Genomic DNA, 27,985 nt, shown 5'->3' with positions numbered 1-27,985 from the left:
AGGGGGAGACGGCGAGAGAGAGAGACAGAGAGGGAGTAGGGGGGAGATAGACGGTAAAGGACGTAAAAAGCATCCAGCATTTGGACGAGTGGGACGCTCCGGGAAAACGGGACGTAAAGACAGACATTTAAGTGAGGAGAGCCCGCGTTAACTGCTGCAGGAGTAACGGTAACACCGGAAGGAGCCGCCGCTACAAAAGTACGAGCAAGTTCAAACAGTTGCCCGCTTAGTTAGTTTGGCTCGTCACCACTCTGTCATTTAAACGCAACTAAGAGTGGTCTGTCGTCAAAGTGTTGTCAACTAACTCGCTGTGTGAGTCGAGAGGCCGGCGGTCGGTGACGAGCTGTCATTTAAACTCACCTGCCAGCAGCAGGACTCTCCTCCACCTCCACACCCGGAACACCTGGCTCACATTTAAAACACAGGCGAGCCTGTAGTGTCTGTAGTACCGCGACGAGGAGGAGGAGGAGGAGGAGGAAGGCACAAAGAGAGGAGAGAGCATCAAGAGAGAGAGGAGGAAGGAGGACGGCGGCACTGAGGGAGCGGAGAGGACAACAACGGGGAGAGCGAGAGAGAGCATCCCTCCGTCATTTGTGATCTGAGCTCATCTGTGAAGAACGGTGAGCGCTTTCATGTACAGTATGTGAGTGGTTTGGTTCTGGTGTGCGTGCGTGTGTTTATGTGTGTGTGTGTGTGTGTGTGTGTACGCGCGCCCGCGCGTGCGTTCATATATCTGTGTGTACATTGCAATGAGGGGGAGATCGGACAAAGAGCAAGGGAGCCCCATGACATCCGTGTGTATGTTGTAACCTACAGCTGGCTAAACAAAGAAACCGCTCTATTGCAATGGTTTTCTCCCAGTCACCCTTTTTACATATATATATTATATAAATATTTACACACACATACTATATATATATATATATATATATAATCCTGCAATCATCCTACAGTGCACACATTGAGTTTAGTAATCAACACACTACAATAGCACACAATATTCTTGAAAAAAAAGAGACAATATGAGTAAACAAAGCAGGCGTAAAAATAAAAATAAATAAAACGATGCTATATGTATATAAAGTACCATCATCGTTTTTTGATTGGTTAATTACCATTTTTAAATTACCATAATTGTTTTTTTCCCAGAAGCCACTGGAGCCCTTTGTCATCAGACTGGGCCATAAACAATCAAAAATAATGACATTAATACTCTTTACATTTATTTGCATAATTAACATTTTATTGTGTCAGAGCACATCTAAATATGAGGGTTTTTTTGTTTGTTTTTATTTATTTATTTTTCGTTTTTCAAACCTTACAACTAAAAATATTATAATGCTATTGTGGAAAAATATCAGATGCCAAATTATGAATATAATGTCCCCAGGGAAGGACAACAAAATTATTGTGATATCATTGGAGTTTTAGAATATGTATTATAGTAATAATAATATGTAATATTGTTTGTGTCTGTCTGTTTTAACTTAAAAAGTTACAAACAGATTTTGATGAGATTTCCTGGAGATGTAGTTTATGGGCCAAGGAAGAAATAATACGATTGTTTTGGTGATCTGGAGTTTAATATATTGAAACTGTGTAGCCTTGGCAGATGTTTGCGCTGTCTGAGTGCTTTCTTTATTTTCTTTTTTAACAAGGTTTTATTTTTGTCTTCACATGTCTGGCTGGGACCTAAAGACTGGTCCAGCATCAGTTGCTCCTCTCTGGAAACCTGCTCCTGATCTGTTTGGCCCTCAGCCCCTGCAGTACCCAGTCGCCCTCTCCACTCTGTCCCAATGAAGGAGGCTGATGCCATAAAGCTGTTTGTGGGGCAGATTCCTAGGAATCTGGAAGAGAAGGACCTCAAGCCTATTTTCGAGCAGTTCGGCAAGATCTATGAGCTAACTGTGATTAAGGACAAATACACTGGCATGCACAAAGGTAGGTCTTGCCTTTTTGCCTTTTTAACACAGCGTTAACATAGATAGATAGATAGATAGATAGATAGATAGATAGATATGACTTGAACAGATGTGTGACAGATAGATGGGTGGATCGTCCTGCGCTGATTGTCTTATGTTTCCATGGAAACTGTCACACATCCTCTCGTCTTCATCCCCTGTTAACAGTGCAAGAGATGAGATCATCTAAACAGACCATGTTACTACATGTCTCAAAGCATGTGTTGCAAAAAAAAAAAACAGGGTGCTTATGAGAAATGTTTGGAAATCATATAGAAAAAGTAATCACAAACATATAATTAGCATTTTATTAATGGCCTTAAACAAAAGATCGGGAATATTCTAATGTAAATATACATGCCGTCTTGGTTTCCCTCACACCTAGAAACACACACACTATGAACCAGATTAGGCTATATGCTGCAATCAGTGTAATGGGTCTGTAAGCCTGGGTGACACAGGGGAAAGAATCTGTTGTTTTGAGAATCCCCATGCTCAGAGTAAGCCTCTCATAGAAGCAATGAGATGGGACATGAGATGTGTGTGTGTGTGTGTGTGTGTGCTGTGTGTGTATTTTATTTATCTCATGGCATTATGTTAACTCATTTCATGTACAGTCAGTGTGAATGTTTCACTCCTAATGGTCAAATCTTCTCTCTTCTTTACTCTGAATCTACATTAGTGTCACAAGTTGACACCCAAATGCTAACCTGCTGCTAATCTCGTTGTCTTAGTGGTGGTGACAGGTGTAGTAAACAGCTCTGGCCAGCCAGCTCTACTACCTCCCCCTCCCTCACACACACAGACACAGGTACAGCACATAGGAAAACAGAGGGAGTGTATTTGGAGTGACTGTGAGGCATGCTTAGTGGATGGTAGGTGCTGCAGGGCAGGGATCTGACTGTGCCCAGTCTGTAAGGCCTTGTTAGCCCCACGCACGTCTGTGGTGCTGTCGTGTGCTGACTCGTGCTGTGCCGTTCTGAGCTGTGCCGTGCTGTGAAGTGTCTTTTTTGCCTCTAGAGTGCATTATCATGATGTTGTCATTAGGGCTGAACGATTTGGGGGAAAATAGCTATGCTTTTTCCTGCTAGGTATTGCAATTGATTGATATAATTTAATTTAAATCGAGGTTCAGTTACTAAACGCTTTTGAACGTTACCACAGGACTCAGGCAAAACATTTACTACTCTGTATCCAATTGCAAAAATGAAAACATGAATAGTATTCAACATATATGTGTCACATTTTTCAATATGCATAGACAATCAAAAAAAAGAAGTATGAGATTGCAGGTTTACCAAGTGTTGTTTGAAATTGCGTTTTCAATTTAAAAAATGCTTAATTGTTCAGCCCTAGTTGTCATGTGCAGCTACAGTGCATGAATATACTCTATATGAAGTGAATCCTCTCCCCTCACACAGTTAGACCAGTGATAAATCAGAACAGGTGACAAGAAACCAGAGAAGATACCAGAAAAAGACACATTTAAATAATTTAGATGGTGTGATGCTGTGTGTTTGTAGGGGGGGTATTACAGAGATAGAGAATGACAATTTTAGGGGCGTCTCACGTTCACATTTTTTTTTACCTTCACCCCTTTTCTTTGTCTCTTTGACAGGGTGTGCGTTTCTGACGTACTGTGCGAGAGAGTCGGCACTGAAAGCCCAGAGTGCTCTACATGAGCAGAAGACACTACCAGGGGTAAGTACACATCACAAACACACGTCCCCAGACAGTACACGCTTCACACTTAGGCAACAATACACATACAGGCTTGGATATAATCTCACATCACTCCCACAGCTCCCTCCCCTTCTTCATACACACACACACACACACACACACACTGAAACACACATACAAGTCACAGTGTATGTGTGTCTGTCTGTGCCACTGAATGTTCCACTCTCATTAGTAACACTGTGACATAACATAACATAACATAACACAACAGCCAGCAGGCGTATTGGTGCTGACGACAACTACTCCCTCTCACCGGAGCATGATCATCTCCATTCCTCTGTCTTTCTCCGTCTCTTCATCTGTCTGTCAATCCCTCTGTTAGCCTCTGGTGATAGCTCCCGCTTTGAGAGACAGTGTGTAATTAATGTGGCCATTCCCCTTTGTCTCATCCCCGTCTCCCTCAGTCTCTTGTGAGGTATCATGTGCTGTAGCTGGGCTGGGGTAGGACACTGTTCATTATGGATGGGCCACCATGAGATCTATGCCTGTCCCATAGGCTGTACCTCTCTGATCCTCCCCTACTCTTTTTTTCTCTCTGACCTGGTTTCCGCTGCATTTAACAATGGATTTTACAGTCACCATTTTGGAACATGTTTGTATTTCAACCTATTTTTTAAATTAGTGTGCTCGACCATCCAGCCCAGACAGGGTGCTGTGGAAGTCATTGCCATTTTTTCTAGCTTTATCTACACTTTGATTAACAACAGTTATAACAGAATCATGACTCTACTTTCACCATCCCTGAGGTTTTCTCTATCTCATTCACTCTATGTCACCATGCCACTGATCAGAGCTTCAGCTCCTGCACCTTCGATGCAGGCTGAGGAGCTGATAAGATCTCTGTGAGAAAATGCTTGGGGGGAGAGCCTACAGAAAAGGCTTTGGGGGAGGGGAAATGTTCAGAGGCACACAAGCACAAAACCCTGCATACATACATATTACATTTTCCATCCATGCAACTGGGAAATGGCTCTGCATCCATACATACTGTACACGTCCACTTGTAACACAGCATGATAATCATGACACTAGTCCAATTAGAGCAGAATATGGGGTCTGACCATTGTGCAGAAATCACCTCTCCACTTACCGCTGTGTTTCACTGAGCTTTTTAATGTTGCCCTTTAATCAGTTTTTTCTTTTTTAGTCATCACATTCACCTTTTCCACTGGGTTTTACTTTACCCTTTCCTGTCAATGACATCAACAAGAGACTTGTTATAGCAAAATGGAAGTTGGGCATAAGTCATCTGCATGACAAGGTAGTTGCAGTGAATTTCGAATAACCTGTACACAGGGAGGAGACACTTGATTTACACTTGAGGCAGCACACAACAATCACTAACACAAAAGTGCTGAAATGAGGGTGTGGCTGTTGTGTGCTGGGTTTTCAATCAGCCTCAACTATTAATAATTGACATGACTCTTTCTGCATGGGGCTTGATTAAGAGTATCCTCAGCCACATATCTTAATTGTTGAAATCTTCTGACTATCCATGGTTGTCAGCTAAAGTTCAGCTAAACAGGGTGTAAAGCTTTGGTTGATGAATAAAAATAAACCAAAACTGTGCACAATATTTCCCTATAATAACAGCAGGATTTTTTAAAGGATAGATCCTTTGTCTTTTCTCAGGTTTAGCTCTGCTGTCACTCGCCACCACCTGTCCGTATGTCCTTTCTCTCTCCTGTCTATGAGTCCTCCCTCTGTTTTTCCCCACTCTCTGCCAGTTGCTGCCTTAGACAGGATCTAGAAATTACTTTAGAGGATTTCTCCCTCTATTTCACTCATCCGCCCATTGTCCTATTCTTTTCGCTTTCTGCTTTCCCTCATTCCAATTTATCTCTTTTCCCCCTCTTCAAATCCACTCGGTCCTGTGTTGAACTCCTCCCTTCATGTCCTCCACGTTCTGTGCTCCAGCAGAATATTACAGAATGTTCTCTTCGTTTCCCCCAACCCTTTCATTGCTCGCTCCCTTTCCCCCTCGAAAATCTCTTTTATGATATTCCTCTCTCATCCCCCCTTTCCCTTCCTGCTGTCTTTTACTCATTTTTTTCCCTCACTGCACACTCATGCGTCTTCCTCGGATTCTCATTTCACAGTCATTTATGGTAACCCTGTTCCTAAGTCCTCCTCTCAATGTAAGTCCTTCTCTCTCTCTCTCTCTCCGCCCCCACCCCTACCAAAGCGGTTCCTCTCCTTGTCTCATTTCCCCTCCTCTTGATTAGTTGACCTTTTTGACCCTTTCACACCCCACCTCCTCCCGCTCTTCCCCCCTCCCTCCTTCTTCCCCAGCTCCACTTGTTAAGCTGCATGATTAGTTTCTCACAAACTGATTTTCATAGTCCGATCCTGGACTCGCCGTGGGACAAAGGTTACGAGGTGTGTGTGCAAGTGTGTGCGCACGAAATTCTTGGCTGATTGGTATTTTAGTCTTACGATCGCTCTTAATTGCAGCCGTTGGTGAAAAGTCAGGCTCCTCATACAAGTTTAATGAAATGGCAGCATCACAGATTCATACAGATGCGATTCTCGCACACCCATGGCCAAGCAATTCAGGTTTGGCGACGAATGCTTTGCTACAGAAGCAGTGTTAATGCAGAGAAAGTACAGTTTATCACACACGTCCCCACTAGCAGTTTACTGAGGAGAGGCAGTCTACTGTCAGATTGCGAAATGAGGAAAAGGGACAGAGATTGAGAGAGTGAGAGAGAGAGAGAGAGAGAGAGAGAGAGAGATGAACAGATGGTCTTATCAGAGTGTCCTGTGACTTGTGTTTAATTTGGACACAGAAAGGGAAAGAGATGCACAGAGGGAGCATGAGATGAAGAGAGTGAGAGTAAATAGGGAGGATACGAGAGAGTAAGATGCCTCATATTAGTCACGGTGGCAAAAATCTTATCAGCGGAACCACTAGCAGGTCCCACTGTCGTATACAGATGTTCTGGTGTATTAGATGCAGTGTAGAGATTCCCCCTGGGATTCATCCACATGAAAGGGTTCATGTTTACCCATCGCAAGCATCTCAGTCATGCAGTATCTTTTATTCACTGCCTGCATATTTTTAGAGAAGCCATTAGATCTTTAGATTGAAGACTATGCTGGTCACTGTCACACTAATGACCTATAAAATAAAATCACATTGCCACAGTGATTTTCATCACACGCAGGTTTATTTGTGCTTTGATAGACTGGCAGCACAATAGTTTGTGTGGAACGTGTATCTTGCTTGTCCAGAGGTGGTGGCAGTCAGCCGGCAGTGTGTGTCCAAGGTCAGAGGTCAGGGCTTAGCCTTGATTCAACAAATTCAGGGGGACTGGTCTCAGAGCTATAAACTTTCCCTATAGAATGACATGGCAACTCCCTTGAGTGTTAACACCAGCGCTAACTAGCATATGACTGAATGGTGACACTAAAGTTCGATGGAAATTGATTAAATTAATTTCTGTCTAATCATATTCTGTTGGAGTTAATTAATTCTGAATTATTCATATTGTGCTAAAAACACAATGCACAGCTGTACTAGTTAGTGTGACGGTAGTTCAGTGCTTCCCAAACTGGGGGGCGTGCCCCCTAGAGGGGACGTGGAGAAATAACAGGGGTGCGGTAAGGCCAGTGATGCATGCAAATGAGGCATGCTGCACTGCTTGCAATTTGCTTAAATAACAGAGACATTTGTGTAAGGAGTAACAGGTAGGTTTTTTTCTTTATGATTTTTGTTGTGTCTTTTATTCCATCTCCTCATAATTCAACTATTCAATAGTTTACCTGACAAGGACAGTTAAAAGCACGCACAAAGAGGATCATATATTCAACCAGTCAATCCTTCTCTGTCTGCTTGCTCTCTCTCCCTCACACACACACACACACAGTGTCATCAAACATCTGTAAACTCATGTAAAAACATTATTTAATATTTGTGTGTGGAAACAATGTAGATTATTTGAATGCTGCATCCTTAATCTGAATAACCAGCTCTGTTGTCTTGTTTTTTTTTCTTTCTTTCTTTCTTCTTCTATCAGATCCTAATTTCTGAGGCTCTAGTTCAAGTTAGACATAAGACGTAAATCGCAGTTTTGTGTTTAAATGTAGGCATTAAGGGTAGTGGTAATGGTTTTGAAACCACTGTGGAAGTTGGTTTTACCATATAAGCAAATTTAATTTTCATTATTCCCTAGTTTAGTATCATTACTAATTTGTCTATATTTACAATATTTAAAATCAGAAAACCTAATTTGTACGATTGTATGGTTTTATTATTATTATTTTATTTATTTCCTTTGTTTCCAGGTTTTCTCATCTCACAGACACACAGCACTGACAGTCCTTGCATACAACCTTGCAGTTACCCACATTGCACACACTCACTAAACTGCACATCCTCACCCACACACAAACACACACACAATTTACAGTAATAATTCATAAGATTGTCCTTGCTTCATCCTAATACCCCCCAGTCCACCCTTCCTCCCTCGCTGCCTCTTTTCATCAGGCCACACTTCACTCCTAGGCTGTTTAGATTTTAACCTCATATCTGTCTGTTGCTCTAACTCTCGTAAGCCTACCGCTGCTGTACTTCCTTCCTTATCTTTTTCTTTTTGTTCTTTGTGTCAGTATCTCTCTTTCAATTTAATCTGCACTCTCTCCTCTCTGTGCTTATCAATCCCTTTATCTTTGTCCTACTTCAAACACAAGAGTTCACACACACACACACACACACGCACACATGCATATCTGTTTGGTCACGCTGGCATCTGCAGATCTCAGTGCATGTGAAATTAAAGTGTGATAAGCATCTTACCAGGTGTGTGTTGTCATGCTTCACTGCTCTCCAGGCAGCACTCTGCTCACTGTTCTTTGATTAGAGTCACACTCATACACACATAACACACATAACACACATACGCCATACAACCAATAACACATATGATGGCTGCTGAATTATTGAAAAGGCAGAAGAAGAGCTATGGGACAAGTAGTTAGCAATAACTGATACAGCAGAGGATTAATACATTTATGAAAAAATATAATGAATGTTTTCACTGTGGATATTTATTGGATGTGTCTGCTCTGACTGTCCTTAAGCCAATAAATTAGAATGCTTCCATGGTAGCGGCTGGATTGTGCGAACTTGTCTGGAGTTGTTTCGTGCTTTATTGAGTTTGGATTTAAGAGTGAAGTTATTTATTTGTGGTGCTGAAAAGGCTTTTCTTTATACAGTACAGCACGGACTCACACGGCTCAGCTGGGTACTTGAAGAGTGCAGCAACAGCTGCTCTGTAGTAGTGGAAACCCTACTCTTTTTTTTTTTTTACAGTTGAATATAATCTCAAACACAAAGACAAACTCTACCAACATGAAACTTGAAACTTGACATTTTGTTTTGATACTCAGTCGGAGGACAATAATGCACAGTTTTTTTCATTCATGTTTCCATGATCCACTACTTGTAGCTGATGTTTATCAGGTCCAGTCGGGACGTGTAATATGTACATGTTGTGTATGTTGTGTGTGTGTTTCCATATGGAATCTAAGATGCCTGGCAGGCAGCCTCCCTATGGGGCAAAGCAATGATGAGCAATTATCCACTAGGGCGACTTTGTAGGCTAATTTAGCATATTTATGTGGTCAGCAGCAATGTTTACTATTCCCCTTCACTGCTTACTGCTGCACTTTCAATTTAGAACAGACCCCAGCTCCCCTCTCTCTCTCTCTCTCTCTTTCTTTTATTTTCTCTCTGTCTCTTCCTCCTCAGCTTCTATCTCTCTCCGCCTGATGGGGTTTGTGATGTGTATCGCTTCCCCCTCCCTTGTGCCGTTTCTCTATTTTTATCCTCACTCTATGTGGGATGGGACAGGGAATAAGAGAGACAGGTGTAAAATCAAGTGTGTGTGTGTGTGTGTGTGTGTGTGTGTGTGTGTGTGCGCGTGTGTGTGTGCAAGCAAGTAGTTGATAAATAGAAGAACTGCCAGAGACAGTGATAGAGAGCAGGTATATGCAGAACAGAGGGGCGTGTGTGAGGGGGTTGTGAATAGCTAAGACCAAGGGGGAATTAGCCTGTTTGTTTTAAACAAAAGTCTTTGCTTTGCGTGTGTGTGTGTGTGTGTGTGCGTGTGTGTGTGTGTGTGCGTGCGTGCACTAGTGCATGCAACATGGGGAAAGAACGAGTGCCTGCCTCATATTTCACCACAAAATTGAGGCAGAATCTAATCATAGCCTCATAAAAGCCTGACCCTGGAGAGCGCCTGCCTCTGTAAAGCCCGACATGCACACACACACACACACATACACAGAGGAACATTTGTATCTTGGCCAGTTCAAAAATTATATTTGTGTGGACACATGATTACCAGGGTATGTGACTGTTCACTGTCAAATCTGTTTCTCGCTGATGCTGAGCTCCAAAGTAGCCCTAAGTTGAGTTGAGTCTATATCACAGGCCATCTGTTTCGTAGATCCAACCAGCTGCAAACATTTGCACAGCCTAGTTTCAGCAATCAGAGAAGAAAGACTATTTAGTTGCAATTACTCGTCATCATTATTACACCTGAAGGACTCATCCATGGTTTTTTGTTGCATTAGACCCTGATGGAGTGGAGCATGGACAGCTTTAGTGTGCCTTGATTCACACATTGGCTGATTGCACACTGGACACTTAAGGTCATGGATATGCATATCAAATCAAATGTCTGTGGCAATCTTTATATTGAAAATAGATGCAAAATATCGATATTACACACTTGAATTTGAGTGATTATTGTAAGCACAAAAGGAGAATGTCTCTGATTTATGTATTTGGGGGTTTTAAGGAATTATAACTATTGGAAGAAAACAATTGTGTGCCAAGAAATCACTTCAATACTGTGACCTGAACAGATGCCCAGATCTCAGCATCTGCACTTGGGCTTTGATCACAGAGTAGTGTCACTGATGTATGGTGCCAGAAATCCTAGCAAACACCACTCTGTTTTACCTCAGTTACTGTAACATTCACACTTTCATTTCCACTTCCAATCACAAACTGTATACATACATTTATGTGCTGCAACCTAAGAATGTCTACAAGAAGAGAAAAGCATGACATTTTAGAATTGCTGAATTGAAAGTAGATGCTGCCAGAATTAGTGTTGTCAAATTGTCCGTGTATGGCTTAAATGTACGTGGGCTGAATTTTCCATTGGAAAGAATAAAGATGCCTAAATGATGCTCTCTACTTTATTCTTGATGGTGACTCAGAAATTGAGCCAGTTGGTTTTTAATTGTCCATTGAGTTAGAATAAGTGCCATCTAATGGTGGAACTCGAAATTGCAACAAATTAATGACTTTGCGTTTATTAGAGAGGATGTAAACACTCTTTGACAACTCTCTCACTCTCAGCCATTTCCTGGGAAGAGCCATTGTTCTTTCTTTACATTGTAATCTTCTTCAAAATGTGCTGCTGTAGAAACATCATGGTGGAAGATAGTACCCTCTGTAAAAATAAGACCCTTGCTTAAGTACATCTAGCTACAAACATTCTCACGGGAAGGATATTCAATTTCTATCAATAAATCCTGGTAAATATTACACACTGGACATTTAATATTACTTACATGACTGTGTACATTCTTTAGTTGTTGTTTTATGTTAAAATATGCTTTTTGCACACAGCATGCACGCTTTATGTGTATGCTCAACAGGATTTAATTGTGACAGATGAATAATTGTTCTGTCCATGAACATAGAGCTGCAGCTGCTCCAGCTTTGTCTTATCATCCAAAGAATATTCTCCCAGAAGCTTTGTAGCTTGTCAACATAAGATAAGATAAGATAGTCCTTTATTAGTCCCACAGTGGGGAAATTTACAAATTTAAGTTGATAACTAAGACTTCTACGTTGATAACTTTTCAGTCAGAATGAAACATAGTTTCTGTCTGCTGTAAAGCCAACAACAAATATGTCATTGTCTGTAGAACAGGGTGGGGGAGTGGATGAAGAAGTGTGTGAATGGGGGGTTAAGAGCTGTGGAGGAGGGCCATGAAGAGGTTTGGTATAAATGGGGGTGTATAGACAGGGAGGGGGCAGGGTGAGACAGGGGAGGAGCTGAGAAGGTCAGGTTAGAGAGAAAGAGGAAACTAGACAAAAGTTTGCCATAATGAGTATGGAGGAAGGGGCAGGCGGGTGGTGTGTGAAAGAAAGGACTTTTTCTGGGTGGTGGAGAAGTGGGAGGGAGTCTGGGTGCACTTCTGTCAGTTTAAACAGAGACATCTGTCAGAGGGGGCCACAAAGTGTTTGTCTGCATATGTGTGTATATGATTAGGTGGGCAAGGGGATGACAAGGCTTTAGTTGCACCTGGAGTGTGACCTCTGCTCCCCTCTCTAACCACGCTTCAACCTGCTGCCTAAATAATGGCCCTTTCACTCTGACCAAGGGCCAAAGCTGGCGCTTTATACCACTAAATTACATCAGAGGAAATCACCCCACTTGTGTCTGACAACAGAGGACAAGAGAAAAGGACAGCAGGTCTAGTACAGTGGTTAAAATGTGCCAGAAACCTTGTGTCGATAACACACTTTTGAATCTTGAATGTGGGTTTATGCCAAGTGAAATAAAGGATTATGGTTTATATGTAAACCTGTTTAGGGGTGTTCTTAGATTTAGAATTTAAGATAGTTGAATGCAAGACTGTGCAAACTTGAATTTGTGTGTATGCTTGAATATGCTTTCTATAGGTTTATGTGGTTTCTTGGCTTGAGATTAGGATATAACCTCCAACTAATCTGGAAATGTAATACATATATGCTGACTTTGCCATCCATCTACATCTACATGTTTCGATTTTACTTATTTTTACTTATTTAAAGATGACCTCCCTTAAACTATTTTCAATCACCTAACAGGACAAGTAACAAGTAAAATCATAGAGAATTAGTCAAATAATTGAGCTAATCTGGCTATATTACAGCATAAAATCATACAACCTCATTTGCCAATAGGCATCTTGAGTTGGATCCCCCTAAAATGAGCCAGTTAATCAAGGATAAATAAAATAAATGTTTTTCTAACAAACGACAAAAACAGTAGAAGTCAGTGTGATGTTCCCTTCCATTTAAGCCATTTGTGTATCCACCTTGCCTCAAATGTGTGGGCTTCTTCCCAATGTAACAGTTAGAGCATCTGGAAATGTGTCACTGAATGTGATCTGAGTGAATATAAGATTTCTGCAGTTATGAATTTGTATGGCTCTGAGCAGCCTCTTTAATTCACCAGCTCATTTCCCCAAAGGACTTACACTTTTGAAAATAGAAAGAGGGTCTGAGTGCATAGGTCTAATAGTTATCCGTTATAGTGCTGTTGGATTATATTGGACTAAATCCAGAGGATCAAATTTCAGTGAGTGCTCCACTGCTGTATGCAGGATGTTCTCATTGGGGTTTGACAAAAACGGCATCATATTATAGGGATCAACAGGGTAGTTAGTTCTGCTTTATGCATGGTTTGGTTCCACTTCTGTGAAGAGTGATAGAGAGAGAAAGAGCTCGAGAGAGAGAGGAGAATATGTTGGTAATCCATGCTCCAGTAGAGAGGCTGATAAAGGGTTAACTGCCAGATAAAGTACTGAGTGGAGGAGAAGGAGGGCAGACTTCTCAGGTGTGAAGAATGGAATGAGAGAGACAGAGGAAGGTGGGATGAAAGCAGGGGGATGGGCCACACAGGAGCTTGTATTATGGTTGCAGGCCCCGTTGCTTGGCAACCACGGCGAGCGAGATGCAATGTTGCTAGGTAACCTGGGAGATGCACAGCCTTAACGTGGCGTGATAGAGAAGCGAGAGAGGTGGGGTAGAGCGGTGCTGCCAGGCTGTTCCACCTTCCCACTCTCTCCATTTGTCATATCTCAGTATCTTCATCCAGCTGTGACTGAGAGCCACAAACTCAGCTTTTGCAGAGCGTTGTTACACACACACACACACACACACACACATACATACCATAATATCTGACAACTTTCACTGGACTCAAACACAGAACATTAAAAATACATATTATGGAGTTTTCATTTTAGAGATGATACATGCAGTCGAGCTGACTAGAGACAGCTAAATGTATCTTTCTGCCTTTGTGTACATTATGTATTAGAGCTAATGTTTTTTTCATGATTGTTTAAAGTGAGTTTATTGAAGGTCAGCAAATGGTGAATGGAGTCCACTGCAATAACAACAAAGAAAAAACAAACAAAGCAAAACACACACAACATGTTTTTCAGTTGCTGTCCATAAAAGGAAAACTGAATATATTCACTTTTGGGGTTTGTTCACAAATTGCAATTTAATTTTCCGTCCACTCTGATTCAGCTCCAGCTGAAACAATTAGAACATCAAAGCGTGTCTCTGTTCAAGCTGAAAATGTGCCTAGTTGTATAATTATCACATTTATACCTCTGATTGTTCTTGTCAAATGTGCGATGGTACTATCGTTTGAAAATCCTAACAGTTAGAACCGAAATGTGGGCACAATGGCAACAAACTATTAAAATATTATACTGTTTTACTAGCAGTCGCTTAAAGAAATGTCCAGTCACCCATTTCACTGAGCAGAAACAATGGACTTTTCCAGATTAACAATAAAAAAAATTTGTTATTATAGATTTCAATGTCTTCCTTAAAAAACCCCATTAAAACATGAATTAGGAACAGTTTAACAGAGCAGCTATGTAACTGTTTGATTTAGTCAAATCAACACAAGGCCTCACTACACTGATGATGATGAGTTTGCCTGCATGGCATGTTTCAACGGTGATAAAAAAGAAAGAAAAAATGAAATTAAGTGAGAGAGCAAAAGTGAGACTAAACGGGATGCAAAGGAAGGAAAGTGAAAGAAAGAGAGAGAAACAGGGAGAGAAGGAATGGAAAATTATAAAAAGAAGGAGAGATGCCTATGTCAGGCTGTGGAGGGATTATGGAGCTGAGAGTGGAAAGAGGGGATTTATAGATTGGGGAGAGGAAGAGGGGAGAAATGCTGTAGAAGGGATATAAAAAAAATAGTTTTCTTTTCTTGTCCACTCTGGAAAATGGTCTCTAAAATGATGTAGATGGAGTGTTTCAGAGGGAGAATGAAGAGGGAAGTGTCTGTTGTGTCTGTGTGTATTCTTGTATGTGTGTCTTTGTGAGGACCAAAAATCCATAGGGAGTGAATACATTTAAAGGGCCTTTTGGGGATTAAGAGCTATTTTCAGGGTTAGGGTTAAAGTTAGAATTAGGTTTATGTTAAGGGTTAGGTTTAGGTTTAGGGATTTAGTTGTGATGGTTAAGGTTATGGTAAGGGGCGAGGGAATGCATTATTGTGAGGGTCCTCACTAAGAATGCTGCATGAGAATATGTGTGTGTGTGTGTGTGTGTGTATTTTTTGTAAGAGAAAAGGAGTTGGGGAGTGACTGTTTATATTCACATGCACAGTTCAGGTGCAGACACACACAGTTGTCTTTTGTCATGCTGTGCACTGTAATCACTTTCTGTTTTAGTCGACTACCACCTTTCAGTGTTTTGTTGGCAAAAATGTCAACACTGGTTCAACACTGTAATTTAATCCATGTTCCAAATAGTGTATGAACACAGACATGTTTATATATACACACCCACTACCCCCCCTTCCCTCGCGATGTGCTGCAATGGTTTGTTCCGCTGATTTTGCATGGTTGGGGGGGGAGTAGAATACAATTTGATTGGATAATCCAAGGATTTAATATCCCCTAATCCTGGCACAATCCTCTCTGCATCACCGCAGGGAGTAAGATTAACTTAAAGTGTGTAGTATGTGTGTTTGTGTCTGTGAGCACAAAGGGATGGGTGTTCTTCGTGTAGAGGAAAAGTGTCTTGTACGCTGCATATGCATGTACTGAGCTTGTATTTGTGTTAGCACCACAGCATGCAAATGGAGCAGCGTTTGCATGCAGGGTGAGGCCATGTGTGTTGGAGCGGACGTGCCTCCACTGTATGTGAGTGGTCATGCAAGTTCACACGCAATCATACATCACATATCTCGCCCTCATGCATCGCCGCGCCGCTGCTCACATACGAACCCACTTTCCTCAGAGATGCAGAAACTCTCAGCGAGGGCTTCTTAGTATGCAGCAGGACGGATGAAAGCGTGCTACTGTATTCAGCCAGCTCCTTGTGTGTGCACACGTTTGCAGATGGTTACTGTTAATTAAGTCTTAATTGGAACGTGAGTAATTAGAGAATAATTTGAGTTGATAGGAGCATGTGGCTGTTCATGTGTGTTGGAGAGAAAAAAAGGAACTGTAACAGACTAGCAGGGTCTGAACTTTATTTGCATTTTTCTCTTGGGCTCAGGGGAATTTTAATTACTGTGCTATAATATAGATTCAGTTCCCTCACCTTCTCTTTCTCTTGCTCTGAGCCATCTCACACTTCCTTCCTTCCTTCCTTCCTTCACAACTCTTCTTTATACTCTAATATTTCCTGTCCTGTTCAGTTCCCTTGTTCTCATACATTTTTACTAATACTCGCTGCTCATTTGTCTCATATCTTTACAACTCATAGAACCAGAAAATTAAACAGTGTGAAGCCAGCGAACCATCCTGCAGCACAGATTCTTTGTTTATCCAAAGAGCACAGCAGTCGCCCTTGGCAACCAGCATCCTTGTTTACCTATCCAGTGTGCCGTCATACGATTGCCATGACAACAAGCCGGTTGCCATGCCAATTTTCCGATGCCATTATGTTGTCTTTTGTAACACCAGTGTACACATCTCACCATCTGATTTTTCTCCTCCACCTCACCTTTTTACTCCCATCTTTCCTTTTCAAACTCACACACACACAAATACTCAGACAGAGTGATAAGCATTGATTGATAAGCCATGGTCTGTACTCAATAGGTGTTACTGTTCAGACTGTTTTACGTTCACATGGATGAGCTTGAATAGGACTAATGAAGGAAGAAATGGAAGGAGTGATGGATGGATGGAAGGATAGAGAAAGGGTTAGTGGACACAAATCTTGCTACAATCAGCCTGCTGTACGACACAGCCCCAAAATCAATGAACAAGACGGGACTGATCGATGAGTAGATAGCACAAGATGGATGACAGCCTGGATGGACAGCAATAACACCAGGACTGATGTGATGGATGGATGGACGGACGGATGGATGGATGATGCATGGATGGATGGATGAATGGATGATGCATGGATGGACAGCGTGAATTCAAGGTCGCAGAAAACTGTGAGGGCGGAGTGTGTGTGGGTGTATTTTCTGTAAGTTGACAGCTCAAGTCAATAAAGGCATGAGGTTAAAAATGTACATCATCCCTTCCATTGCAGACCTTGTGTGTCCTCTCTGTGTGCGTGTGTGTTTTATGTGAGCATGCATGCAGATGTGCGTGCATCTGTGTGGGTTTGAGCCTCTGACTGTGTGATGGCCTTGCCTTAGATCAATAGCTTTGTGGTGACAGCTTAGAGCCGATTAATCAAATGTATGGATCAGTCTCTCTCTGCTCTGCCCTCTCCTCAATTACCAGCTTCATTACATTGCCTTAACACCCCACTGGGACCTTTCTCAATTCTTCCTTCTCATCCCCTCCTTTTCCCCTCTGTTCCATCGCTTTTCTCATCTGCTATTCTTCCCTCCCTGTTCAAAGATGCCAAGTAATTCAACCACTATTATTCCTAACAAATCACATTTTGACTGGCAGGGAGACAGAGCGTTAATTCATCTGTCACAACAGAGAGATGAACTTTAAACTTGAGCCTGACTGATAGTATAAAAAATGAAAGATGGTTTCAGAATTTTAAAGCTTAGATTGAGATAATGTGTTGCTGCTGTTTTTGGTTTTGGTGTTGGTTTGTGTAATAATGTCTCTTCGTTCTTCACCACGTTTCTCTTTTCTTTTTTGCTCCATGCCTCCTATCTATCCTTTTCCATCTCTCCCTTTCACTTCCACTCTCTTTTCATTGCCATTATTCTCCTCCCCCACCGCATCCCTCTGGCATTAACACTTTGTCTCGTTGCCACAGTGCTATGACTAAGCACAGTGTGTAGTATGTGTTTGTGGATGTGCATGCCCTAATGTGTTTGTGAGAGAGACAAACCTGTGCGTGAATGTGTAGGTGTGTAGTGTAAGCCATTCAGAATATGTGTGTGCATGCATGCATTAACACTGTAGGCAATGGATCTCCGTAGTCGTGACATTTTTTTAGACAGCAAGTCACGACTGAATCACGCCCCACTCCTCCCTCCTCCCTCTTATTTCTCTTTCTATTCTTTTTGAATCATCCTCTCAGGGGCAGCTCTGCTTTCATCCTCCCACTCATGGTCTCTCTCTGTTTCAGTCTACTTTTACCAGCATTTCCACTGACTCCCCGGGTTACTCTTGGTCATACACCTGCCCTTTTAGACGGTCGAAGTCAGTCGGGGTCCCCCAGGCCCCTCTCTCTCTCTCACCCTCTCTCTCGCTCAGTCTCACATTCTCCATCCTTTTATTTTTAGCTGACTGTGCCTGTTCACTTCACACACACTTGTCATCTCATCCCACTACACACTCTCTCTCTCTCCACCCATCTCAGCCTACTCTTGTCCCTCATCTAATCCTTAGTTCTTCTGTAATCCAGATCAGCTGGCCTGTATTCTTAATCTCATCACTTTTCAATCCCCACTTTATTCTGTGTCTGTGTGTGTGGGAAGTCAGAGAGTAAGGCTGTGTGGTTAGTCACAGAAATAGAGTAACCTGTGACAGAGTTGAGACACACTAACCTTTGGTTCAAGACCCACAAATTAATTCTGGAACCAAATAATTTGTCAGTACAGATAATTACCAGTGTAAAATGCCACTATGTTACTGTGTCTTATGTTATTTGATGCTGATCATTTGGTCAAAGGCTTTGCCAACAGAAGTCTGGTGTATGATGACTATTAATTCAGTATTTATTATTTTTCTCATTAACTTCACCCTGTAAAAATCCTTAATAAAGATGCAGATTATTGTGCTTTGTATTTATGAATCAGTAAAACAGTTGAACACATGTGAAGAGGTCTACTGCGGTGAGATTAATGAAGAGAGACTTGTTTATGTTGACCATCTGTGTTGATGTTGTTGTTTCTTTGTCCCTCAGATGAACCGGCCAATCCAGGTAAAACCAGCTGACAGCGAGGGCAGAGGAGGTAAGACTCACACAACCACACACACACATACTCGGTTGTCAGGCTGGATCAGAGTAGAAGCATAGTCAATGGTTCTTGCAGGGTTATTGGTTATTTTCAGTAAGACTACACGCTGGTGCACACACCCACATTACCACACGCCTCTCTTGTGACTTTTCTCTGTAGACAATACTGCTCCCTGGTGGAGAGAAAAGGTGTAGCCTCAACAGACATATCGTCTTTTATTAACACTATGTTTACAGTTGTGACATTGAATGTGTGACCAGTTTATGAGAAACGAGATTTGTATTTGTAATCCCGTATGTCCTTGTTCCCTCAGAGGACAGGAAGTTGTTTGTTGGCATGCTGGGTAAACAACAGAGCGACGAGGATGTCAGAAGGCTGTTTGAGCCTTTTGGCAGCATAGACGAGTGTACTGTGTTGAGAGGACCCGACGGCACCAGCAAAGGTAAAACACAAAAAACACATATGGCCTTGATTTATTTAGTCATACTTTACCATTACATGGGTGTGTGTGTGTGTGTTTTATTGCAGGGTGTGCTTTTGTAAAATTCCAAGGACATGCTGAAGCCCAGGCTGCCATCAACAGCTTGCATGGAAGCCGTACAATGCCTGTAAGTTGTATGTATACTGTATGACATAAGGCTAGGCAATAATTTGCCAACAAAATATAAATTTTTTTTCAATATCAGTGTGACAGAGGTTTGGTTTATACAGGTATGATGTTTATGCACTGTGTAAACATACTTAAATTCACAACACATAATTGCTATTAAATGTTTTTCCTTCAGAATTGTTAAATTTAAGAAGTGTTTGCATTTTCTGTCCATAAAGAACTTTAAAACCACAATTAACTGGTTCAACTTTCACTGAGGAGCCAAATTCAGTTGTTAATTATGTGCCTACATGAGACAAAGACGTCCTCAAAAGACATGTGAATGAGTCAGGGGAGACAGTTTAATTTTGATGTAGGTAATTATGTAAGTAATTGAAGCATACATTTGCTGTGGTCCACTCCAGGGTATCCTCTATATGCTGCTGTAGGCCTAAGCCACATGTGACCTGTAAAAAGCATTAAATGAATAGAGAAAATGAATAAATGACCTGTCCCATTAACACAGAAAGACGATAGCACATAACTTAACTTGTAAGTGCAGTTGATACTTAGGTCTGTCTCCATCGCTCTCCTCACAGGGAGCATCGTCCAGTCTGGTGGTGAAGTTTGCTGACACAGAGAAGGAGCGGGGGCTGAGGAGGATGCAGCAGGTGGCCTCCCAGCTTGGGATCTTCAGCCCCATGACCCTCAATTACCCCGCCTACAACGCCTACACACAGGCGGTCAATGCACAGGCAAGCGGCACACACACACACAAACATTCACTGTGGCACATACACAAACACGGCAAGTTTGCAAGGGGAGCTCTGTGCTTATGGAAGGATGTAATAAGTTTGAAGAGGCTATCAGTGGTCTAATTGGGGCTAATGTTATTACACAGACAACAGAGCATACGTCATCTGACATTAGCTTTCCCGCAACACACAACCATTGACCTACTGACTTTGGACATAATGGCCTTGTAATTAGATCTCTATTCATCTGTTTCTGTATCCCTCCCTCTCCATGTCCCTTCTTCTCATTTACCTCTCTTTCTCTCTCTATTTTTCCTATCTATTGAACTGCCTCTGTCTTCTCTCTCACTCTCTCTCTCTGTCCCCCCCCTCACTTCCTCTCCTTCCTCCTTTTCCCCCTTTCCCTTCCCTTCCTCTCTTTCTGTTTCCTTCCCTGTCTACAGCTTGTCCAACAGCAGGCCCTGGTTGCCCAGTCAGCATACTTGTCTCCTGTGGCAACAGTTGCTGCCGTACAGATGCAGCAGATGGCGGCACTCAATGCCAACGGAATCATTGCCACACCCATTACACCCATCACACCGTCGTCGGGTAGGCTCACACACACACACATACTTGGATTTTATGATCACTTTAAAAGGTGCTGCGTTGTGTAGAACCGAACATATTGTTGATGCCGTGTGTACTATTATGGCGCAAAATGTATACGTGTTTTAATTATGACCAGCAGTTGTTATGTAGATCTTTTATCAAAATATTGAGCTATAATGAGGGGGGTTTTAATCACAGTATATGGCAAGCTAACTGCACAAATAATACATACCTGGGGGATAAAGACCAGCAATGAAAGAGAGCCTTTTATTGTCTGGGGTATGATTTGTCTGTAGGTACAAACACTCCACCAACTATTGCAGCAACTATACCAGCTCTCCCTCCACCAATCGGATTGAATGGTTACAGCAGTTTGCCGGCCACGACCAATGGACAACAAGCAACAGAAACATTATACACCAACGGTGTCCACCCATATCAAGGTATTCTAACAAAGTCAGGTATACAGTCATTTAGGGCTGCAACCATTCTTTGATTAATGGATTACTTAATTAATCGTCAACGATTTTGATAATTGATTAATCAAGTGTTTTTTAAAGAATTAAAACTAGTTTTCTGATTTTTCATCTTCTTAAATGTGAATATTTTCTGGTTTCTTCTTTCTTTTCTGGTCCATAATAAGTAATAAGAATCATTTTGGCTTGTGGACAAACAAAGACATTTGAGAACATCATCATTTCCAGGCTGATCATCGTTTTTCAACATTTTGTGGGCCAAACATATCATCCATTAATCGAGAAAATAAGTGACAGATTAATCGTTGGTGAAAATAATCGTTAGTTGCAGCCCTACAGTCATGTAGAGCATTGCAATTAAAACATTAAAGGAACATCATGTGGATTCATTTTTCCTTTACATGTTTTTTTATCCTGATTGCTTTCCTTTTATTTTATTTTTACTCTGCAGCTCAAAGTCCAGCAGCAGCTTTGGACCCCTTACAGCAGGCGTATGCTGGTATGCAGCACTACACAGGTTGGTGGTTGGACAAATGTTTCCTCTGCATTCTGTGCGTATGATGTTTGATATACTTTGTTTTGGAGCAAACAGCAGATTCACATGATACCAAATAGAGTCAAAAAGCACTTTACTTGATTAACAGTCAGTCAACAAACAACAAGTGCTGCCTTCTTAGCTCTAAATGCAGCAGTTTGAATGCTCCAGCGGTGCTGCTGAATCAGATCTCACCTGTGGATGACATCGTATGCCGTTTTAACGTATGTGTTGAGAGGATAAATGTAAAATGGGTACAAAATTGTAAATAGATGAAAATTGCTATGAAAATGCATTGCGGAAGAGTAAAGACACTCTGTGAATGAGTCAGTATGCCTTTAGTTTGACTGCCATAGCGCCGAGGAGGGACATTTATCAAAGAACAATAGATTGCATTGCCTTTTTGTGGTTTTCCTGATTTAAATGTAACACGAGGCACACATTTGGTTTCTCACATGATTGACTACCGTGTAGTAAAGGGGAACCCTGATGTCTGCATACCAGACTCCACTCACTGGTGTCATTGTCTAGCAGACTCCACCCTTATTCAGCTGTTACAGTTAATAGTTTTCACCTTCAACAGGAGACATTTTAGTTCAAATGAAGGGACTCTATTGGACACTGTTATGTTGCCACCTGTTGTTTTCACCCAATCACATTTAGTTACTGCCTGTCTCTCCCAATAGCGGCGTACCCTGCTGCATATGGATTGGTTGGGCAGCCGTTCCCCCAGCAGCCAACACTGGTTGCCCAGCAACACCAGCAACCCCAGCAACAGCAGCAGAGAGAAGGTGATAGGACTTCCTGTCTGTCTGGGACCACCGTCCTCTATTCAATTTAAAGTTGTTTATCACAAGGTTTTCTCAGCCGAAGGTCATTTATTACACTCCTGCTAATTTGTCTGTGTGTGTGTGTGCGCGCGCGCGTGTGTTTGTGTTAGGTCCAGAGGGGTGTAACATCTTCATCTACCACCTGCCCCAGGAGTTTAGTGACTCTGAGATGCTGCAGATGTTCCTGCCCTTTGGCAATGTCATCTCAGCGAAGGTGTTTGTGGACCGTGCCACCAACCAGAGCAAATGCTTCGGTAAGACACACAGATGGAGGGATAAAAAGGGAGGGGAAAGGGGGAGCGCAGATGTAGTAAAGGGAGGAAAGGACAAACGAAGAAGTCATGAAAGAGAGGAAAGGACAAAAGAAGAAGTCATGAAGAAAATTTCATTTTTGCATCTTTATTAAGGTGACATAGAGGTAATGTAAGGTCTTATCCCCTCTCTTTCTTCCAGGATTTGTGAGTTTTGACAACCCAGCCAGCGCCCAGGCCGCCATCCAGGCCATGAATGGCTTCCAGATCGGCATGAAGAGACTGAAAGTGCAGCTCAAAAGGCCCAAAGATGCCAATCGCCCATACTAAATAAAAAGTGAGGGGAGGAAGAAGAAATGAAAAGGTGAGGTGGTGGTCAGGAGGTGACGAATGACACAATACCAAGGGAAGTGGGGTGCTGTATTTTTGGAAGCAGGTCAATTACTGTGAAATAACACGTGGAAAAAAGGTAGCAATAGCTTTGACATGGTAATGATAACTGATGGTAAAACGTTAAGAGGCGGGGCTTAACATGACATATCAGTGAATATACATTGGCTTACTCATATAAAAAACAGATCAATCAATCCAGGAAATTTAAAATACTAAAATATTGTTCTCCTATTTATTTTCTATCACAATCTTTTTTAATTTTCTTTCCTGCTGTTTTGATCTTTTCCTGAAACGGCAACTTACCTCACCCAAGACCCTTCCGTCCAATCATAATTCACGAGGACCCCATCGCTATGGCAATGGTTGCCTAGTGACCGATAAAGCCCTGACCCCCCCTTCCTCTCACATTGTTGTAAGTTGATTGGTTGGCTTGTGTTTGGGTTGCTGTGGCGATTGATTGCCTGTGTTGGTTGCCTTTGGCAATTTTTTTTCTGTCACCTCAAGCAACCAGCCATGCGTTGACTTGCATGTCCTGTTGCTGTAGTGACCACAGACTGTGTTTGGTGCATTGTGACTTTATTTTGTATTGACCTGTGCACATACTGATCAATAACTGTCAATAGCCAGGACTGTACTCAGATCAATTGATTGGATTGGATATTTGATACACGTAATCATTGCATAGTCATTTGATAAAATTCTGTAGCAATGCTGGTTATTTTTTTTGCAGCTTTGTTTTTGATCAGTTTCTGTAGTGTTCTGTTTGGTGTCATTATTTTTTGAACAAATTGTTTGGGTACAGTAGTGAGCGTGGACATCTATGTGTACATATGCATCTGTTAGTGTGTGATACAGCAGTGCATAACCTTTGTTGTATCGGTGTCTGCATAGAGAAAGTTATTCCAGAGGTTTTCTTAGTGGGCTGGTGAAGAAATGTAGAGCAGCACTACAGTACAGTTTACCGCAAAAGTATCATCAATATGTTGATCGAAAAACAAACATGGTTTTATGCAACATCCAAAAACAGCAAGCCACGTTGGTCAAAATAAAATGAAAATAAAATACAGCTCCACAACATGGACCAAACATTTTAGAGAAGAAAAGATCAGTTAAGCCTTCGTAGGTTTTATGATGAAAGCACACTTTTTTTGGGGTGAGCATGCATTTCATTGAGGTGTATTGTGATAGGCTGAGTTTGTAACCCAGGATTTTAATTTGTTTCACTGTTAAATGTGGCACTTACTTTTTTTGCTCCTTCATTTCTCTTTATTGGCCACTTTAACATCCTCTATCACTGCTTTTGTGGTGTTTCCTCCCTCTCCCCTTGACTTTATCCCTGCTTCCTGCTCATCTTTCTCTGGTCCCAGTATATCTTCCTTCTTGTTTTCTCCGTCAGAATCTTTCTTCACTTCTCTCCATCCCAGCCTATTCCCTCTATCCCTCTAGCTCGTGTTTTAAGGTAAAGAGTATGTGGTTGTCATGGTGGAAAAACAAGTGCCTCTTGCTTAATAGAGAACAGCCTTCAACTATAGGAATTCTGGGAGAATTGTGTCACAGCGATGAATACAGAATCTTTTCAGTTTTATGTAATATCCTCCAAAAAACCCAATAATAACCTTTATGAAAGTAGGAAATGTGTAGCTGCTTTCAAATTCTTTTTTGGAGGTACCATCACATGGCAGCACACATTATAAATAAAGAATTCTGTTTCTCTTGCATAAACCTTCATGTACCTTGTTGGTAATAAGGAGTTCTTAATATGAAATAGACCTTTATAATAAAACCTGTATTTGAACCCTCCAACACTTCTGCCCCTATATCTGTTTCAAACTATCACCCAGAATTTCTATACTGCAAATGCCAGAGTGATGCATGTCGGTAGTAGTGTTTGCTTGCCATGATTCAAGGCATAGAAGCGCAGCACATGCTCATAAGGTCACACACATAAAGAGACTGTAATCTATAAATACACTCACACACATGCACATACCTTCAAACACACGTCCAATCACACAAGGACACATATTAATTAATGATTTCCACTGTTTTGAGTTGCATGATCCAGACACTGTTTGTGTATGTGTTAAAGCACCATGATGTAATGAAATACGGAGCTTTTACAACTGTGAATGATGCCTTCTTGTTTTGACTCACCACTATGAATCTGAATCAGAAATAATCTAGGAGCATCCTGGGGTGCAGTTTGCTGCAAGACCTATGAGTGTAGTTCAAGCCATGCCTACACAAGAGTTTTGTTTGATTGGAAGGGGCATGTTTGTCAAGATGTAAACATCAGCCATTGAGCTTCAGTGTATTTATAACGCTAACATGCCCTCCCTCCTTCTTTGTCCCTCTCTCCATGTTTCTGTGTCACTCCCTCCTCCCCCAACCCTCCCACCCTTCACAGGTGACCCTGCAGAGTCCAGCTAAAGTGGGATCCCAGGGTCCATTGTGCTTTCAGACTGTCTGCTACCTTTGAGTGTCCAGAGAGTGCAGTCGCACACACACACACACACACACACACACACATGCTTACACAAAAACACGCACTCTCAACACTGAACCTCAAACGGTACACGGCCGATATACAAATGTACATATACAAGTGCACAAACACAGACATACACATACCTGCCAACACTCACACAGATACACGCAGTTCACATGAGTCAGTAATCTTGCCTGGTTTGACCAGAGTCTGTGTGGAGTTTGCCAACAGGGTGTTGATTTCAGTTAAGACAACCTGGACCAAGTGTGTATGAAGGAAACTGATGGAAAATGATGATATATCACTCCAATAGACTTTATCATGTCTATACCATGTCTATTACATGACAAATATAGAGGGACCGATCTTTCATAATGAAAAAAAGAAGGAAAATGCAAAAAAAGACAATTAATTGAGTAGGTTAGAGAGACTTTGGAGAAAATCCTTATGACCTGTAAATAATTTAGTTTACAAAGAGCAGCATTTAAAAAACAAGAAAAAAAAATGCAAAAAGAATACTACTTTAGATAAACACTAAACAGGACACAGCAACATCATTATTATTATTGTTATTATTATTATTATTATTGTTATTATTACTAGTAACATCATCATTTACATAAAGGTATAATACATTCCAAATTGTAAAATGGGAAATCACTAACCTATTTTAAATTTCTACTTAGATTTTAGGTGAAACACTGGGGAGGGAGGGGTGGGGGTGGGGGGTTGCACTTTTATTCGGGAGGTTTAATATTTGAGCTATTTTTTATTTATTTACTAATTTATCAATTATTTTGTTTATTGGGAGAAGGGGTTTGAGTGGGTTGCAATATTTTAATTTTAGAATTTTTTAGAGAAAACTTTTTGAGGGCCTGTTTCTGTCAGACTCTTGCAATTGTATGTATTAATTATGACAGCAATTATATTTATTTCTAATTTATTGAATCCTGTTTTTGATCCACTCTCTTTTTAAGTTAAAATAAAAAAATAATATCATACTGAATGCGGTGATTTATTGAGTGTGTCTGTCTCTCTGTCTGTCTGTGTGTGGAAGAAAAAAATAAATATTTTAGTTTTTTACCAAGTTATTTTCCATTAAAATCTGAACTGGGATAATTCCATGCAAAATTGCCAGAGGAATTAAATTGCACAAGCATCTTGTGACCAGAAGGGGGGGTAAGTACAGAGTGTATGAACGTCAGATGTCAAGACCATTTTCACCTACATTGAGTTAAAAAGCCATGCTTACAACTTTCTATAATCATTAATGGCAGCCGAGTCAATCAAGGTGTATTTATCACCAATCAGGTGTTATATAGTTTTATCTTTTAAGGGCTGTCCCAGTAAGTGTTTTAATTTAGGTACAAGAAAACGCCATGTATCTTTTGCAAAGTATAAAAAAGTAACATTTTCAGAATAGTCAACATTCACATGATGAACGACCTCTGTGATCTTGTCTATTTGAAACTGCTGTACATGTGTATACTGTGACTATCTTAGACAAGCTCCTTTCCAGCCTCTTGGTTAATTACACTTTAGGTCATACTGTACTGAATGTCAGCCTGTGACCCCTCACATGCTTCTTTTTAATAGTCCATGGGTCATGAGTGCTTTTGAAAAAGAAATGTGAGAAGGGCAACTACAAATGAAATATCAAAAAGACACCAATCTGCAAATGCCACAAGTGCAACAGCTGTTTGCATTTAAGAAAGGTCACATAATGACATGTTTACAATCATTGTACATTCTTACCACCGAGAGAAACTGCACCTTATTACATATGTATATTTATATTTACATTTATACTTATATTTATATATATGTAAATAATGTCCTACTTGTATTACTTACTTGTATATTGTTTGTTTGTTTTTTATCTATTGTTGAGCTGCTGTAACGCCGTTTTCTCTCCACTGTGAGATAAATAAAGCTATCTTATCTTATCTTATATTGCGTCAAGATGTATATACCTGTAAATATTGCATTATATTATTTGACATGCCATTGAAGGGATCAAAAGCCAGAGCTGATGCCATGAAAGGTTGCCTGTGATTCCTGCAGTAAGTAAAAGTAGTTGAACCATTCAAAAAAGACTAATATAGAAATTGAGGGTAAAAAGACAACTAAAACAAAACTGGTCTTAATGAGTCAGAATCTTATTTCTGTTTGGGGGTACGATTTGATTTGTGTGTTAGACATTGGATGT

The 27,985-nt window shown here is 41.1% G+C and overlaps 1 protein-coding gene across 4 annotated transcripts; it reads left to right on the top strand.

The window, feature by feature from the left end:
- Positions 1-25: 25 nt before the first annotated feature.
- LOC131471227 (CUGBP Elav-like family member 3) lies at positions 26-26,777 on the top strand. Of its 4 annotated transcripts, XR_009241987.1 has the most exons (15): positions 26-620; positions 1,699-1,941; positions 3,580-3,662; positions 18,817-18,865; positions 19,185-19,313; positions 19,400-19,479; positions 20,060-20,215; positions 20,659-20,803; positions 21,100-21,246; positions 21,731-21,796; positions 22,501-22,605; positions 22,755-22,898; positions 23,098-23,259; positions 23,602-23,700; positions 25,696-26,777. XR_009241987.1 is itself a non-coding variant. In XM_058647650.1 (14 exons), exons 2-13 carry the CDS (start codon positions 1,797-1,799, stop codon positions 23,223-23,225), a joined length of 1,350 nt encoding a protein of 449 aa, XP_058503633.1. In that variant the 5' UTR covers positions 26-620; positions 1,699-1,796; the 3' UTR covers positions 23,226-23,259; positions 25,696-26,777. The 4 variants fall into 4 exon arrangements, 3 of the variants coding, with proteins under 3 accessions (XP_058503633.1, XP_058503632.1, XP_058503634.1); XM_058647650.1 differs by lacking the exon at positions 23,602-23,700 and having other exon boundaries at positions 21,127-21,246; XM_058647649.1 differs by lacking the exon at positions 23,602-23,700.
- The last annotated feature ends 1,208 nt before the right edge of the window (positions 26,778-27,985 follow it).

This window comes from Solea solea, chromosome 13 (assembly GCF_958295425.1).
Source record: "Solea solea chromosome 13, fSolSol10.1, whole genome shotgun sequence".
In the NCBI taxonomy this organism is placed as follows: domain Eukaryota; kingdom Metazoa; phylum Chordata; class Actinopteri; order Pleuronectiformes; family Soleidae; genus Solea; species Solea solea.
The sequence above is the reverse complement of the archived record's forward strand: the minus strand, read 5'-3'. Positions and strand labels throughout refer to the sequence as shown.

Bases quoted from the DNA above. Each gene is read 5' to 3' on its own strand.
- LOC131471227 (XM_058647649.1), top strand. From the start codon at position 1,797: ATGAAGGAGGCTGATGCCATAAAGCTGTTTGTGGGGCAGATTCCTAGG. The intron at 20,216-20,658 runs GCAAGCGGCACA...CCCTGTCTACAG, and splicing joins CACAGGCGGTCAATGCACAG to CTTGTCCAACAGCAGGCCCT. The intron at 22,899-23,097 runs GTAAGACACACA...TCTTTCTTCCAG, and splicing joins CAACCAGAGCAAATGCTTCG to GATTTGTGAGTTTTGACAAC.